Below are 14,086 nucleotides of genomic sequence, written 5' to 3'. Positions count from 1 at the left end.
CTGACTGAGAGAGATTTTTTTTCTCCAGATGTTATCATGTGAATAGAGATATTACAAATTTTTGTCTGGTTAGTTGAGTATAGCATTGTGTCCTATAGTAAATTGTCCGTTTTCTATAAGTGAGGTTAGAGGGGATGGTTTTAATGAGATGTTAGTGTTTTTGGACAGGATATGTTCTCATGTATCGTAAGTTTCTGCCATCAATGGGGAGTTATGTATCGGTATATTTTTTGGTTTCTCCGTGCTCCCCAAGTGTGGGGCATCGGTGATTGAGTGTTCTAGGTGTACCCATCTTTGGTGGCTGTACATGCCAATCGACTATTCTCTGCAAAAAGATGGCTTGTCTGTAAAGTGTTATGTTGGGTATTCCTAGCCTACCTTGAAGTTTGGGCGGTTTGCATAATGCTATTGTTGATTCTAGGTGGTTTTCTATTCCAGACAAAATCCCTAAATGCTTTTTGTATACTTGGAATATAGTTTTTGGGTAGGGGAATTGTTAGTTATTGAAGAATGTACAGTAATCTAGGAGATATGTTCATTTTGAGGACATTTTATTTTGCTCGACCATGATAATCTTTTTGATAACTACGAAGAGGTCTCTGATGATGATTTTTTTTTTTTGATCGGTTCGTAGTTTTTTTAAAAAAAAAGTTTCTTCCATTGTTTTTGCCAAATCTATACCTAGATAGTGAAGTGTATGTTGGCACCAGGTGAAAGGGGTCATTTTTTTTTAACTTTATGTAGGGTATGTTCATTTAAGTTAATGTTTAACACCTCGGATTTTGCAGAGTTTATCTTAAAATTAGACAGTGAGTGAAATAATTTGAATTCCTGCAATAATGGGATTTTTTACTTTGGGATCCGTGTATCTCATTAAGGGGAGTTCGCTAATATGGTTTATGTGAAGGGGAGACACTTATTTTACAATATAATGTTCAGAAAATTAAAGTGATGGTAAATCCCAGCGTTTTTAAAAACGCTAGGATTTACCTGTGGCACAAATAAAGGGGACTTTCAGTCATAAAGTATAAAATACTTCATGCTGAAAGCTCCTTTATTTGTATGAAGCATTCGCCGCACTGAGCTCCTCTGGCAGCCCACGGCAGAACGCTATTTTGCTATGAGGTGATGTTTCAACTCTTAGCCAATAGCCGTGCGGGCCAGCTGGTGCCATGCCGGATAGCTGGCACGCTATTGGCCAAGATCACTTCACAGCAAAATAGCTTCACACAAATAAAGGAACTTTCCGCATTAAGAATTTTATACTTCATGAATGAAAGTCCCCTTTATTTTTTCCACTGGTAAATCCTAGCGTTTCACACAGTTGATGTTTTCTCTCCATGCCCCCGGGTTTTTGAGAATGGGGACCTAAGTGTTGGCCTTTTGTGTAAACAGACAGAGATAGGATAAGAGAGACAATGCTGTCTGCTCACCTTAAAAGCTCAGCCCATTTGATTAGGGTGTGGTTTCAGTTGGCAAAAACAGCTTTTTCATAAAAAAAAAACAAACAACCTAATTAAGCAACTACCAATACATTTTTTACTCTGCAACTGGTATAACAAGTCATTAGGGAAACACATTAATAGGAAACCAAATTTATGGAAAACTGTCCTTTTTTACTAGCATCACATTCGCACGCACAAATATTGAAATAATAAATGGCTTCTTTACATTCACTACATTGGCATTTTATCTGTTTTAAATAAAAGTAAAATAAAATGAAAATGCTGCATAGAGATAAAAATAAGAATGATTTGTTCTAAAGAAGATGTGTTGAATCTTTTTGAGTGCATGTGTCCAAATTAGTGGTACTCTTGAAGGGATATAAAACTCCTGACATTTTTATTTTATGATCCAGAAAGAGCATGGGATTTTAAAAAACTTTCAAATGTATTTCTATTATTTAATGTGCTTTGTTTTCTTGCTATCCTTTATTGAAAATAATACCTAGGCAGGCTCAGGAACAGCAAAGCACTACTGTGAGCTAGCTGCTGATTGGTGGCTACACATATAGGCCTCCTGTAATTGGCTCACCTAATGTTTTCTGCTAGGTCTCCAGTAGTGCAATGCTTCAACAAAGGATACCAAGAGAACAAAGCAAAGTTGATATTATAACAATAATGATCTTGCAGGCCATAGAAGAGGTAGTCTGTGTTCCAGCAAATATTATACTGTATATGCCAGCCTTTGGATAAAAACCTCTATATTGCCCCTCCAGTTATGTGCAAAGTATTTTATTTGTTTTAATTTATTTGTTTCCTTGATCGTTATATCCATGTGTTTTGGTGTAGAATAACTCATCAGCCAAGTATAAACTTTATTTTTTTTGAAGGGACATGAATCTCAAAAATGTTTCTTCATAATTCAGACAGCGCATGTAATTTAAAACAACTTTCCAGTTTACTTCTTTTATCTAATTTGCATCATTCTCTTGGAATCCTTAGTTGAAAAGCATACCTAGGCAGGCTCAGGAGCAGAAATGCATTACTGGGAGCAAGCAACGGATTGGTGGCTGAACATAAATGCCTCTCTTCATTGGGTTACGAGATCTGTTCAGATACCTTCCAGTAATGCATTGCTGCTTTTTCAACAAAGGATACCAATATAATAAATTCAGTTCAATATTAGAAGTAAATTGAAATGTTTTTTTAAATCACATGCCCAAACTATATCATAAAAGAAAAAAATGGTTTTCCCTTTTAAAGGGACATAAAACATGTTGAGATCTGTGCATAAGGAAAAGAAGAAAATAAGAAGCGGAGCTGCAGTCTTCTGAAGATAAAAAGTAATTTATTGAAGACAAAAAAAAATATAGTTTAAAAAATATAGTACAAGGACGCATCCAAAGAGAGTACAAGGCGTATCACCTAGACTGATTAGGCCGTAATCATAGTCTATATTGGAAAACAGAATGCTTGTTTAAAAAGCGTGTCAAAGCTGCTGATTGGCTAATTAATAAAAGCATTAACGCCTACCATACTGACAGCCTAAACAGATAAAGTACAGTTAAACATGATGCAAAGATACAAGGCATAACATTGTTGAAATTATACATATTACACCTATTGCACCTATTACTGGAACTGTGAGCAATATAATAGATCTGTGCATATCCTGAAAGGGCTAATTAATTAAAAATAGTTTGCATACATTTTTAAAAAAAATTGCTGTCAAGTATTTTAAAATAATTTTCAAAAATAAGCAAAATGAATTGCACAGCTAAGCTGCCTGGAGCAGCTAACTCCACCCCCCCATCAATGTTTATACACAGGCATTGTATTGCAACTGAGTTCACAGCTTCTAGGCATGCAACAGCAGATAATCCCTATGCATGTTTCTATTCTACCAAAGCAACAATAGATATAGATACAGCCATATAAGGGAATGTGTGGGGGGAGAGCTTTACAATTCAGAAACTAAAAAGAATGGGTTAATGGCGAGGCACTGCAGTATAAATTTAAAGGTAACGTATTTAAAGTACATATTATTATATTTTGCCTCTATCCCAACTTGTTTTATGTCCATTTAAGTTAATAACTTATTATGGCAAATTCTTATCAATAGCAAAACTACATCCATCATTTGTCTTATTTTGAATGGCCAATCTGGGCTTTAGTCTGCAGACAAGAAAAGACCATAATATAAAGTGTATTGTTTTTCAGTTATCAGATGAAGCTAGTTGGAGAAATATATGTTGCATGGTTAGCCTTGAAAAGGCAGCAGGGTGCATTTTACGTTTTGAGAATTAGATTTTTTTTTAGAGCAAAATTACATGAAAGAGGGCAAAATTAGTAATGAAAGTATATTTGAAAGTTGTTAATTTATGCATAACTAAGCATTTTATATAACAATGTCAAGGTTTTTACTATTCCCTTTAACTCTTACTTAGAATTTTAATATCAGGTTCCCCTTTTATAATATTTATGAGTGGTGTTACTTAGCTACTCATAATGTGTACTACCCAGTACTTTTTAATTCCATTATCTGTTCTATTTGCATATGTTAAAGGGACACAAAACCCATTTTTTTTTCTTTCATGATTCAGATAGAGCATGCAATTTTAAGCAACTTTCTAATTTACTCCTATAATACATTTTTCTTCGTTCTCTCTGTAACTTTATTTAAAAAAGCAGGAATGTAAGTATAGAAGCCGGCCCATTTTTGGTTCAACACCTGGATAGTGCTAGCTAATTGGTTCGATCTGAAAATGGAATAATAATTATCAGTGGATCTTATTGGCACCCTGGTTTTTGAAGTACTGATAAACAGACTTTTCTCATATATACGGTTTTATATATATACCAAAGTTTGCTACCCTTGTTTTAAAGAACAACTGTCTCTTGCTATTACCTGCAAATTTTTAAATTAATGTTGTTGTTGTTTTTTAACCAAAACTTTTGTATTTGTTGTTTTGAATGATGAGCATCCTTTTTATTTCAGGTTCCTAGAGCAGGGCATCTGTAGGTATGGAGCACAGTGTACATCTGCACATTCCCAAGAAGAGCTGGCAGAATGGCAGAAAAGATATGCCTCCCGATTAATCAAGCTGAAGCAACAGAAAGAAAATACACAGTTTTCAGGAAGTTACATGGAATCATTAATAGAAAAATGGATGAATTCGTTATCACCCGAAAAAGTGGTAAAAAAACAAAAACAAGCAAAACAATGTATTAAAACATGTATTTAAAAAGCTGCAATATCCTGTATGGATGTTCTCTGTCTAGGATTAGTGCCATTGTAATATTGTGCTCTTCTAAAGCGGGTAGCACTCATTTTGTTGCATATATATTTATATATTTGCTGTCATTTGCTCAGGTGGTATTACAGTAGCTCTCTATTTATCAGAAATAGATATTTTTTAAAGGGAAAGTAAACACTTTGTTATTCTAAGACATGATATGCTATAAAACAGATCACACAAGTCTAAACATTTTTAAAACAAATTAACATTTGCTGCAATTGTTTTTCAAGAGCCAATCCCACCCACTACATTTTATATGTGCAGCCACCAATCGGCAAATACCACCCAGGTGCTGAGCATACATAGCTATGCTTTTTAACAAAGGATACCTAAATAATGAAGCAAATTAGATGATAGAAGTAAATTGAAAAGTTGTTTAAAATGTGTATGCTCTCTGAATCATGAAAGAATAAAAATGGGATTTCTTGTCCCTCTAAAAACACGCAATTTCGAGAGCAAAATTGCATTAAGGGGAAAAATAAAAGTATATTGCAAAGTAGTTACAAACTAAACCTTTTATATTAAGATGTTTGCTTTCTCTTTAAATCAGGGCAATTCATCAACTTTATTTCTTCTAATTGCTTTTGTTATACACTAGACATTCAACAGTACATTTTTTATATCTGTTAAAAGTTAAAATTCTGAAACATATGTTTACTTGGTGCAATTAGTGATTAGTCTAGAATTGAACCATTGTGTAAATATTTTATGTGCTATCTGTTTCAGCTCAGTGAAATGCTTGATGGAGTAAGAGTGGAATACACCCCAGAACTATCCATAACTGTTACCACCAAAAAGTCTCATCAGACGTGGACATTTCTTCTTACTTGTAAGGTATAAGACTCTCTTACCTTTCTCGTTTTTATAGGTCATCTTACTCCCTTGGTATTAAAGCGAGCCCTTGCTTAAAAATATAAATGCTTTTGAAAATCTTCACATTTCTATGAAAAAGACTGAGTTCTATTAATAATCAGTTTAAATACCTGCAATTAATTGGTGCACAGTAAGTAATTCTTAATTTGGTGTAAATTAAATTTGTATACTTAAATTTTAAACCTTTTTCCTCTCATACAGTTTAAGAACCATATTAGGGACTGATGGGTGTACTTCTATCCCTTGTTTGAACTAGGCAGAAACTTCCCAGAAGCCTTTAAACGGTTGCCGCCCATTTCTACCTATTTTCAGTTAGGTAGGTTGGGCTGTAGCTTACCTGAATTTTTTTTTTTTTTTTTAGGTTTTCTTTAATACAGATAAAGAAGGAAGATAACACATATTAAGAGCATTCTTACCACCTGGCTCCCCCCACTCCCATTTTTTTTTTTTAGCTTTATCTGGGAACATTCCTAGGGGTGTTATGGACTGTATGGCTACCACATTATTACTGTTTTCATGTTCAGGATAAGTGTTTTGGGTGGCTAAGAAGCTATTTCTCTGTGACTGGGAAAAGTGTGAATTTGAGTCCTTGCATTTAATGTGCTGTTGCTCATGTACTGTTTATCAGAAACACACAGCCTGTATCAATAGTTTTTTCCTTTAATGGATGGTGAGTGTCCACAAGATCATCACAAGTTGGTTATTCATTCTCTTGCTACCAGGAGACAAACCAACACTGCACTCCAGCGCTAAGCTTTCCTACTATCAACTTTCTCACTTTAAACAATCAGTTTTTAATTTGTCTCAATACGAGTGAGGTGAACTTTTGAAGTGCTGATATACACAATATTTGATAGGGGTTCTCTAACTAATCAGAGACCCTTTTATTCCATCAGATTGGATATAATGTGAGAATCTTTTCTTTCATGTAATTAGCAAGATTCCATGAGCTAGTGACGTATGGGATATATATTCCTACCAGGAGGGGCAAAGTTTCCCAAACCTTAAAATGCCTATAAATACACCGCTCACCACACCCACAAATCAGTTTTACAAACTTTGCCTCCCGTGGAGGTGGTGAAGTAAGTTTATGCTTAGATTCTACGTTGATATGCCCTTCGCAACAGGTTGAAGCCCGGTTTTCCTCTCAGAGTGCAGTGAATGTCAGAGGGATGTGAGGAGAGTATTGCCTATTTGAATGCAATGGTCTACCTCTAGGGGATCTATTTCATAGGCTCTCTGTTATCGGTCGTAGAGATTTCTTCTCCTACCTCCCTTTTCAGATCAACGATATACTCTTATATACCATTACCTCTACTGATTCTCGTTTCAGTACTGGTTTGGCTATCTGCTATATGTAGATGAGTGTCCTGGGGTAAGTAAGTCTTATTTTTTGTGACACTCTAAGCTATGGTTGGGCACTTTATATGTAAAGTTCTAAATATATGTCTTTAAACTTATATTTGCCTTGATTCAGGATAATCGGTATTCCTTATTTTCAGACTGTCAGTTTCATTATTAGGATAATGCATTCAATTATTTTTTCTTGTGATATAGGAAGGATATTGACATCATTCTTTTATGATCGTTTTTTGAAAAACGCAATCAAATTTTCTATCAACATACATGGAGAGGATTTATGCATCAATTGAGGATTTTCCTTCGTGTGACATAGGAAGGATGAATCTCATTATATGTGTGTTGAAATGTGTGAATGAAAAACTGTTATTGGTAATGAACGCAGATTTTTGTATTGTAAGACACTTTCGAATCCAATAGGTGGATAGAATTAATCCTTGACCAGGTGGGAGTGACAATTTTGAGTAAGCTAGACGTGCATGATTGAAATTTACAATTGAGTTTAGTAAATCATGTTGGGATGGAACGGTTGCTGACATCTTTCAATGCTCCTGACACCTATTTTTTGTTTTTGATTTTGAAACAATGTAGTGAATATCTAATATCTTATATTACAAAAGTGTTTCAACATGTTACTAGCCTGACATCTGCTTGATACGATCATGTGATGAATCTTTAACCAATTATGTTAAGCCTCTTGTGATAAGCTGCATCTAGAGGTGTGTGCTTAGAACCAATTTCTATTGGTCAATGACGATACAAATACCGGGTTGGGGCCCTGACTCTGGTTAGCCTCTGAGAAAGCCGTGCTAGCGGCGAAATGTACATCAGGCATTGTCTGTGTGCTTGAGACTTGCTAATTTGTGTTTACCTGGGACCTTTCTAAGCTCATATTGATGTGGCAATTGCCTTCCTTAATCAGTCATTTATTAACAGTTTCCTCTCCTGCTCTTGATACCAGTATTGCTCAGATTAGGTAATGTTGTTGGGGTCAATCCCCTTTTTAGATTAGCTTTAGAGCAATCCGTGTATTCTCTGAGCCCTGAGGGTTACGGTGTATTTGAACTATTACCCAGGGAAGTAATTCTGTTTTTGAAGTCTCACACACACAGTCCTGATTTGTTTCTTAATCTAAGTTTTAAATGTATGTCTCACATATTTATGTTATACATTTGGTACTATTTACCACCTTTTATTCTATCATTAGTAAAAGTTACGTTTTAATAACCAGTTCTTGACACAATCCGGTTTTCAATGCATACTGTCAATATATAGTGTTTTGTGAGTGCTGGGTACTGTCAAACTTTTCTCTCTTTTTTTGTACCTATATATCTATCAGACAGTCAGCACCCCCCTTCTCCTACACTTCACCAGTGATACTAACTGGTATATAATGAATACTGAATAGATTATATATCTACTATTATTTCAGCATACTATATTATGAAGGGGTTGATATTTGCTTAAACTAACACCGTTGCCACTATTTCCACTACTATACCCTGCTGTTTATGACAGTGTTTTTCTTTGGTGTTTTAACTCATTAAAGAATCTTTGGCATTTAACACACCAATACAATATGGCATCTAGCTTATCACAAGATTTTAAAAACCGTAATGGTCAACGCATGAAAGACATTGAAAAAACATTTGCAGGTTTTTGTGAACAAACAATCAATATTGATACAGAAATTAACAATTGGGAGGAAGGACTTAAAACCTTAGGACACTTAATTAAAAAACATACCAGATCATTCTGGAACAAGAGTGCCTATGATAAGTACCTTGCAAAGCACCTTATACCTAGGGGCCTAAGAGTACGTTTATTCCCCTCGTTTGCTTTCCACATAGACTCTTATAAAGACAGGTGGGAACAAGCCCTTATTAATTGTTCAGAAATTTTAGTTGCCATTTTATCAGATTACGAAGCAGAAGTAATGGTAGATCTCAATAAAGAGATTGAAGATTACAACACAAAATTACAAAAATTCGATAATATTGATAAATTTAAACAAGCCTACAAAGACCTAAGGGAGGAGTTAGATAAAAGGGAAAAGGAGATTATACAAACCAAATGTTTGACAGATAAGAAGAGTGTGTCTTATTTAAGTCAATTTGTGAATGAGTTTTGACTTCATTCTCTCATGATCGTTTTTTGAAAAACGCAATTAAAATTTAAATTTTCTATCAATATACATGGAGAGGCTTTATTTATTTATTTTTCTACATCAATAGAGTATTTACCTTCGTGTGATATAGGAAGGATATTGACATCATTCTTTTATGATCGTTTTTTGAAAAACACAATCAAATTTTCTGTCAACATACATGGAGAGGATTTATGCAGCATTCCTGTAAATGAACAATAGGTGACTTTTAATGTGCATATAGATCAATAATCCATGACAGAAGGAACAGTAACACTATTGTAATAACTCATATAGGGATAAACTACCATACTGGCACTAATGATAGTCCTATACTTGTAGCAGATTACGTTTGGGAAATTACAGTACAAAATAAATTATTACTATAACCACTGTAATAAGTGATACACTTTAGAATATTTCGTCTTATGATTGCATAACAATACTCTTTGCTTTTATAAATAAGAATAGTGTGTTCAATTAAAGTCAATTGGTGGATTAGTGTTGACATTATTCTTTTATTATCGTTTGTTGAAAAACGCAATTAAATTTGGTTAATCCACTAATGGGCAGGATCTGCACTATAGTGATAATATTGGTTGAATATTTCAAACAATGTCCCCCTTTTTTGGTTTCATTACGTGATATTATTGATAAATCTTACATATATATTTTTGATATCAAGCTATTTTATGCACTTAATCTAACTAGGGACACACAATAAGATTCCGTTTCAAATGAGTCAATATACTTATTCGTGTTAACATTACTCTTTGCTTTGACAGATAAGAAGAGTGTGTCTTATTTAAGTCAATTTGTGAATGAGTTTTGACTTCATTCTCTCATGATCGTTTTTTGAAAAACACAATTAAAATTTAAATTTTATATCAATATACATGGAGAGGCTTTATTTATTTTTCTACATCAATAGAGTATTTACCTTTGTGTGATATAGGAAGGATATTGACATCATTCTTTTATGATCGTTTTTTGAAAAACGCAATAAAATTTTCTATCAACATACATGGAGAGGATGTATGCATCAATTGAGGATTTTCCTTCGTGTGACATAGGAAGGATGAATCTCATTATATGTGTGTTGAAATGTGTGAATGAAAAACTGTTATTGGTAATGAACGCAGATTTTTGTATTGTAAGACACTTTCGAATCCAATAGGTGGATAGAATTAATCCTTGACCAGGTGGGAGTGACAATTTTGAGTAAGCTAGACGTGCATGATTGAAATTTACAATTGAGTTTAGTAAATCATGTTGGGATGGAACGGTTGCTGACATCTTTCAATGCTCCTGACACCTATTTTTTGTTTTTGATTTTGAAACAATGTAGTGAATATCTAATATCTTATTTCTCTTAAGTGTATCCAGTCCACGGATCATCCATTACTTATGGAATATATTCTCCTTCCCAACAGGAAGTTGCAAGAGTCCACCCACAGCAAAGCTGCTATATAGCTCCTCCCCTAACTGCCATATTCAGTCATTCTCTTGCAAGCCTCAACATAGATAGGTAGTGAGAGTCTGTGGTGATTTATACTTAGTTTATTCTTCAATCAAAAGTTTGTTATTTTTAAATGGCACCGGAGTGTGCTGTTTTTCTCAGGCAGTATTTGGAAGAAGAATCTGCCTGCGTTTTTCTATGATCTTAGCAGACGTAACTGAGATCCATTTGCTGTTCTCACACATTCTGAGGAGTGAGGTACTTCAGAGGGGGAATGGCGTGCAGGTTTTCCTGCAGATAAGGTATGTGCAGTAAAATATTTTTCTAGGAATGGAATTGACTAAGAAAATACTGCTGATACCGAAGTAATGTAAGTAAAGCCTTAAATGCAGCGATAGCGACTGGTATCAGGCTTATTAATAGAGATACATACTCTTATAAAAATGTGTTTTAAAACGTTTGCTGGCATGTTTAATCGTTTTTTATCGTACATTGGTGATAACACTGTAATGTTGGTATAGCCTTAAATGCAGTAAAAGCGACTGGTATCAGGCTTATTGATAGAGATACATACTCTTGTAAAAATGTGTTTTAAAACGTTTGCTGGCATGTTTAATCGTTTTTAACATATGTTTGGTGATAAAACTTATTGGGGCCTAAGTTTTTTCCACATGGCTGGCTTAAATTTTGCATAGAAACAGTTAACTGAAGCTTCCCACTGTTGTAATATGAGTGGGAGGGGCCTAATTTAGCGCTTTTTTTGCGCAGTTAAAATTACAAAATGAATTATCCAGATTCCCTCAGCAGTCCCATGAATACTACAGGACATTTCTAAAGGGCTAAAAAGACTTCCAAAATCGTTTATAGGGAAGGTAATCCACAGCTCTGCTGTGGCAGTTTTGTTGTGTCTGTTTTTAAAAACGTCTGTCGTTTTTTTTAACTGTTTTTTTGCATTAAGGGGTTAATCATCCATTTGCAAGTGGGTGCAATGCTCTGTTACGTTATTACATGTACTGTAAAAATTTCGTTTGTTTTACTGCCTTTTTTCACTGTTTTTCAAATTTTGACAAAATTTGTTTCTCTTAAAGGCACAGTAACGTTTTATATATTTGCTTGTTAACTTGATTTAAAGTGTTTTCCAAGCTTATTAGTCTCATTATTAGTCTGTTCTAACATGTCTGACATAGAGGAAGCTCTGTGTTCATTATGTTTTAAAGCCATGGTGGAACCCCATCTTAGAATGTGTACCAGATGTACTGATTTCATGTTAAACAATAAAGATCATTTTTTGTCTTTAAAAACATTATCACCAGAGGATTCTGTCGTGGGGGTAGTTATGCCGACTAACTCTCCCCACGTGTCAGACCTTTTGACTCCCGCTTTAGGGACTCACGCTCAAATGGCGCCAAGTACATCAAGGGCACCCATAGCGTTTATTTTACCAGGGGATTCTGTCGAGGGGAAAGTTATGCCGATTAACTCTCCCCACGTGTCAGACCCTTCGACTCCCGCTTCAGGGACTCGCGCTCAAATGGCGCCAAGTACATCAAGGGCGTCCATAGTGTTTATTTTACAAGACATGGCAAAGGTGGTGAATAATACTCTGGCAGCAGTTTTAGTCAGACTACCTGAAATTAAAGGAAAGCAGATAGCTCTGGGGGTAGATACAGAGCATACAGACGCTTTAAGAACCATGTATGATACTACCTCACAATATGCTTAGTCTGTGGGTGATTTTTGATTTTTTTTGACTCAGGGAAGATGATTTAACCTGATTCTGATATTTCTACATTTAAAATTTATGCTAGAGAACCTCCACTTGTTGCTCAGGGAGGCTTTGGCTGCTCTGAATGAATGTGTACAATCGCAGGGCCAGAGAAATTGTGTAGACTGGATAAATAATGTGCAGTGCCGGTGTGTACTGATGTTTTTCCAATACCTAAAGAGGTTTACTAAAAATGTTTTTTTAATAAGGAATGGGATAGACCAGGTATGCCGTTCTCTTCCCCTCCTATTTTTTAGAAGAATGTTTTCTAATAGTTACCACCACACGGGACTTCTGGCAGACAGTTCCTAAGGTGGAGAGAAGAGTTTCTACTCTAGCTAAGCGTACCACTACCTCTGGCGAGGACAGTTGTGCTTTTTAGATCCAATGGATAAAAAATGTTTATTCAACAGGGTTTTATCCTGCAGCCCCTTGCATACATTGCTTCTGTCACTGCTGCTGCTGCGGCGTTCTGGGTTGAGTCTCTTGATGAGGCTTTACAGTTAGCGACTCCATTGGATGAATATATTTGACAAGCTTATGCTAGCCAATTCCTTTGTTTTCTGATGCCTTTGTTCATTTGACTAGACTAAAGGCTAAGAATTCTGTTTTTTACTATACTGGCGCGCAGAGCGCTATGGCTTATATCATGGTCAGCTGTCGTGACTTTAATAAATAAGCTACTTAACTTCCCTTCAAGGGGCAGACCCTATTCGGGCCTGGTGTGAAGGAGATTATTGCTTATATCACTGGAGGAAAAGGTCATGCCCTTCCTCAGGATAGGAATCAAGGGCCAAAAAAGGTCTAATTTTCGTGCCTTTTAAAACTTCAGGGCAGGTGTGGCATCCACTTCCTCTAAGGCAAAACAAGAGGGAATTTTTGCTCAGTCCAAGGCGGTCTGGAGACAATTGGACCTGGAACAAAGATAAGCAGGCCAAGGAGCCTGCTGCTGCCTCTAAGGCAGCATGAAGGAACGGACCCCTATCCGGTAACGGATCCTATAGGGGGCAGACTTTCATTCTTCGCCCGGGCGTGGGCAGGAGATGCCCAGGATCCCTAGGCATTGGAATTTATATCCCAGAGATATCTTCTGGATTTCAAAGATTCCCCCCCCCCCCCAAAAAAAAAGGGGAGATTTCGCCTTTCACAATTATCTGCAAACCAGATAAAGGAGGCATTCTTACATTGTGTACGAGATCCATCCAGTCCCAAGAGAGGAACAGGGACAGAGTTTTTACTCAAATCTGTTTGTGGTTCCCAAGGTGAGGGAACCTTCAGACCTATTTTGGATCTAAAGATCTTAAACAAATTCCTCAGAATTCCGTCATTTAAGATGGAAACTATTCGTACCATCTTAACTATGATCCAGGAGAGTCAATAGAGGACTACAATGGATTTGAAGGATGCTTATCCTCACATTGTGATGCATAAAGATCACCTTCGTTTTTCAGGTTTGCCTTTCTAGACAGGCATTACCAGTTTGTAGCTCTTTCCTTTGGGATATCTACAGCCCCAAGAATCTTTATGGAGGTTCTGGGGTCGCTTTGGCGGTCCTTAGGCCACGGGGCATATAAGTGGCCCCTTAGTTAGACGACATCCTGATACAGGCGTCAAACATCCAAATTGCCAAGTCTCATACGGACGTAGTACTGGCATTTCTGAGATCACATGGGTGGAAAGTGAACAAGGAAAGAGTTCTCTATCCCCAATCTCAAGGGTTTCCCTCCTAGGGACTCTGATAGA

General features: G+C 36.0%; 1 protein-coding gene across 2 annotated transcripts in view; it reads left to right on the top strand.

The window, feature by feature from the left end:
- HELZ (helicase with zinc finger) overlaps positions 1–14,086 on the top strand; it is an 842,947-nt gene that overhangs the window by 168,838 nt on the left and 660,023 nt on the right. For both annotated transcript variants that reach the window (XM_053707899.1, XM_053707909.1), the window contains exons 8-9: positions 4,441–4,639; positions 5,468–5,575. In XM_053707899.1, the coding sequence (XP_053563874.1) occupies positions 4,441–4,639; positions 5,468–5,575 (307 nt within the window). The remainder of the gene's footprint in view (positions 1–4,440; positions 4,640–5,467; positions 5,576–14,086) is intronic.

This window comes from Bombina bombina, chromosome 1 (genome assembly GCF_027579735.1).
Source record: "Bombina bombina isolate aBomBom1 chromosome 1, aBomBom1.pri, whole genome shotgun sequence".
NCBI lineage: Eukaryota > Metazoa > Chordata > Amphibia > Anura > Bombinatoridae > Bombina > Bombina bombina.
Note: the sequence above shows the minus strand (reverse complement) of the source record. Positions and strands in the feature narration are given on the sequence as shown.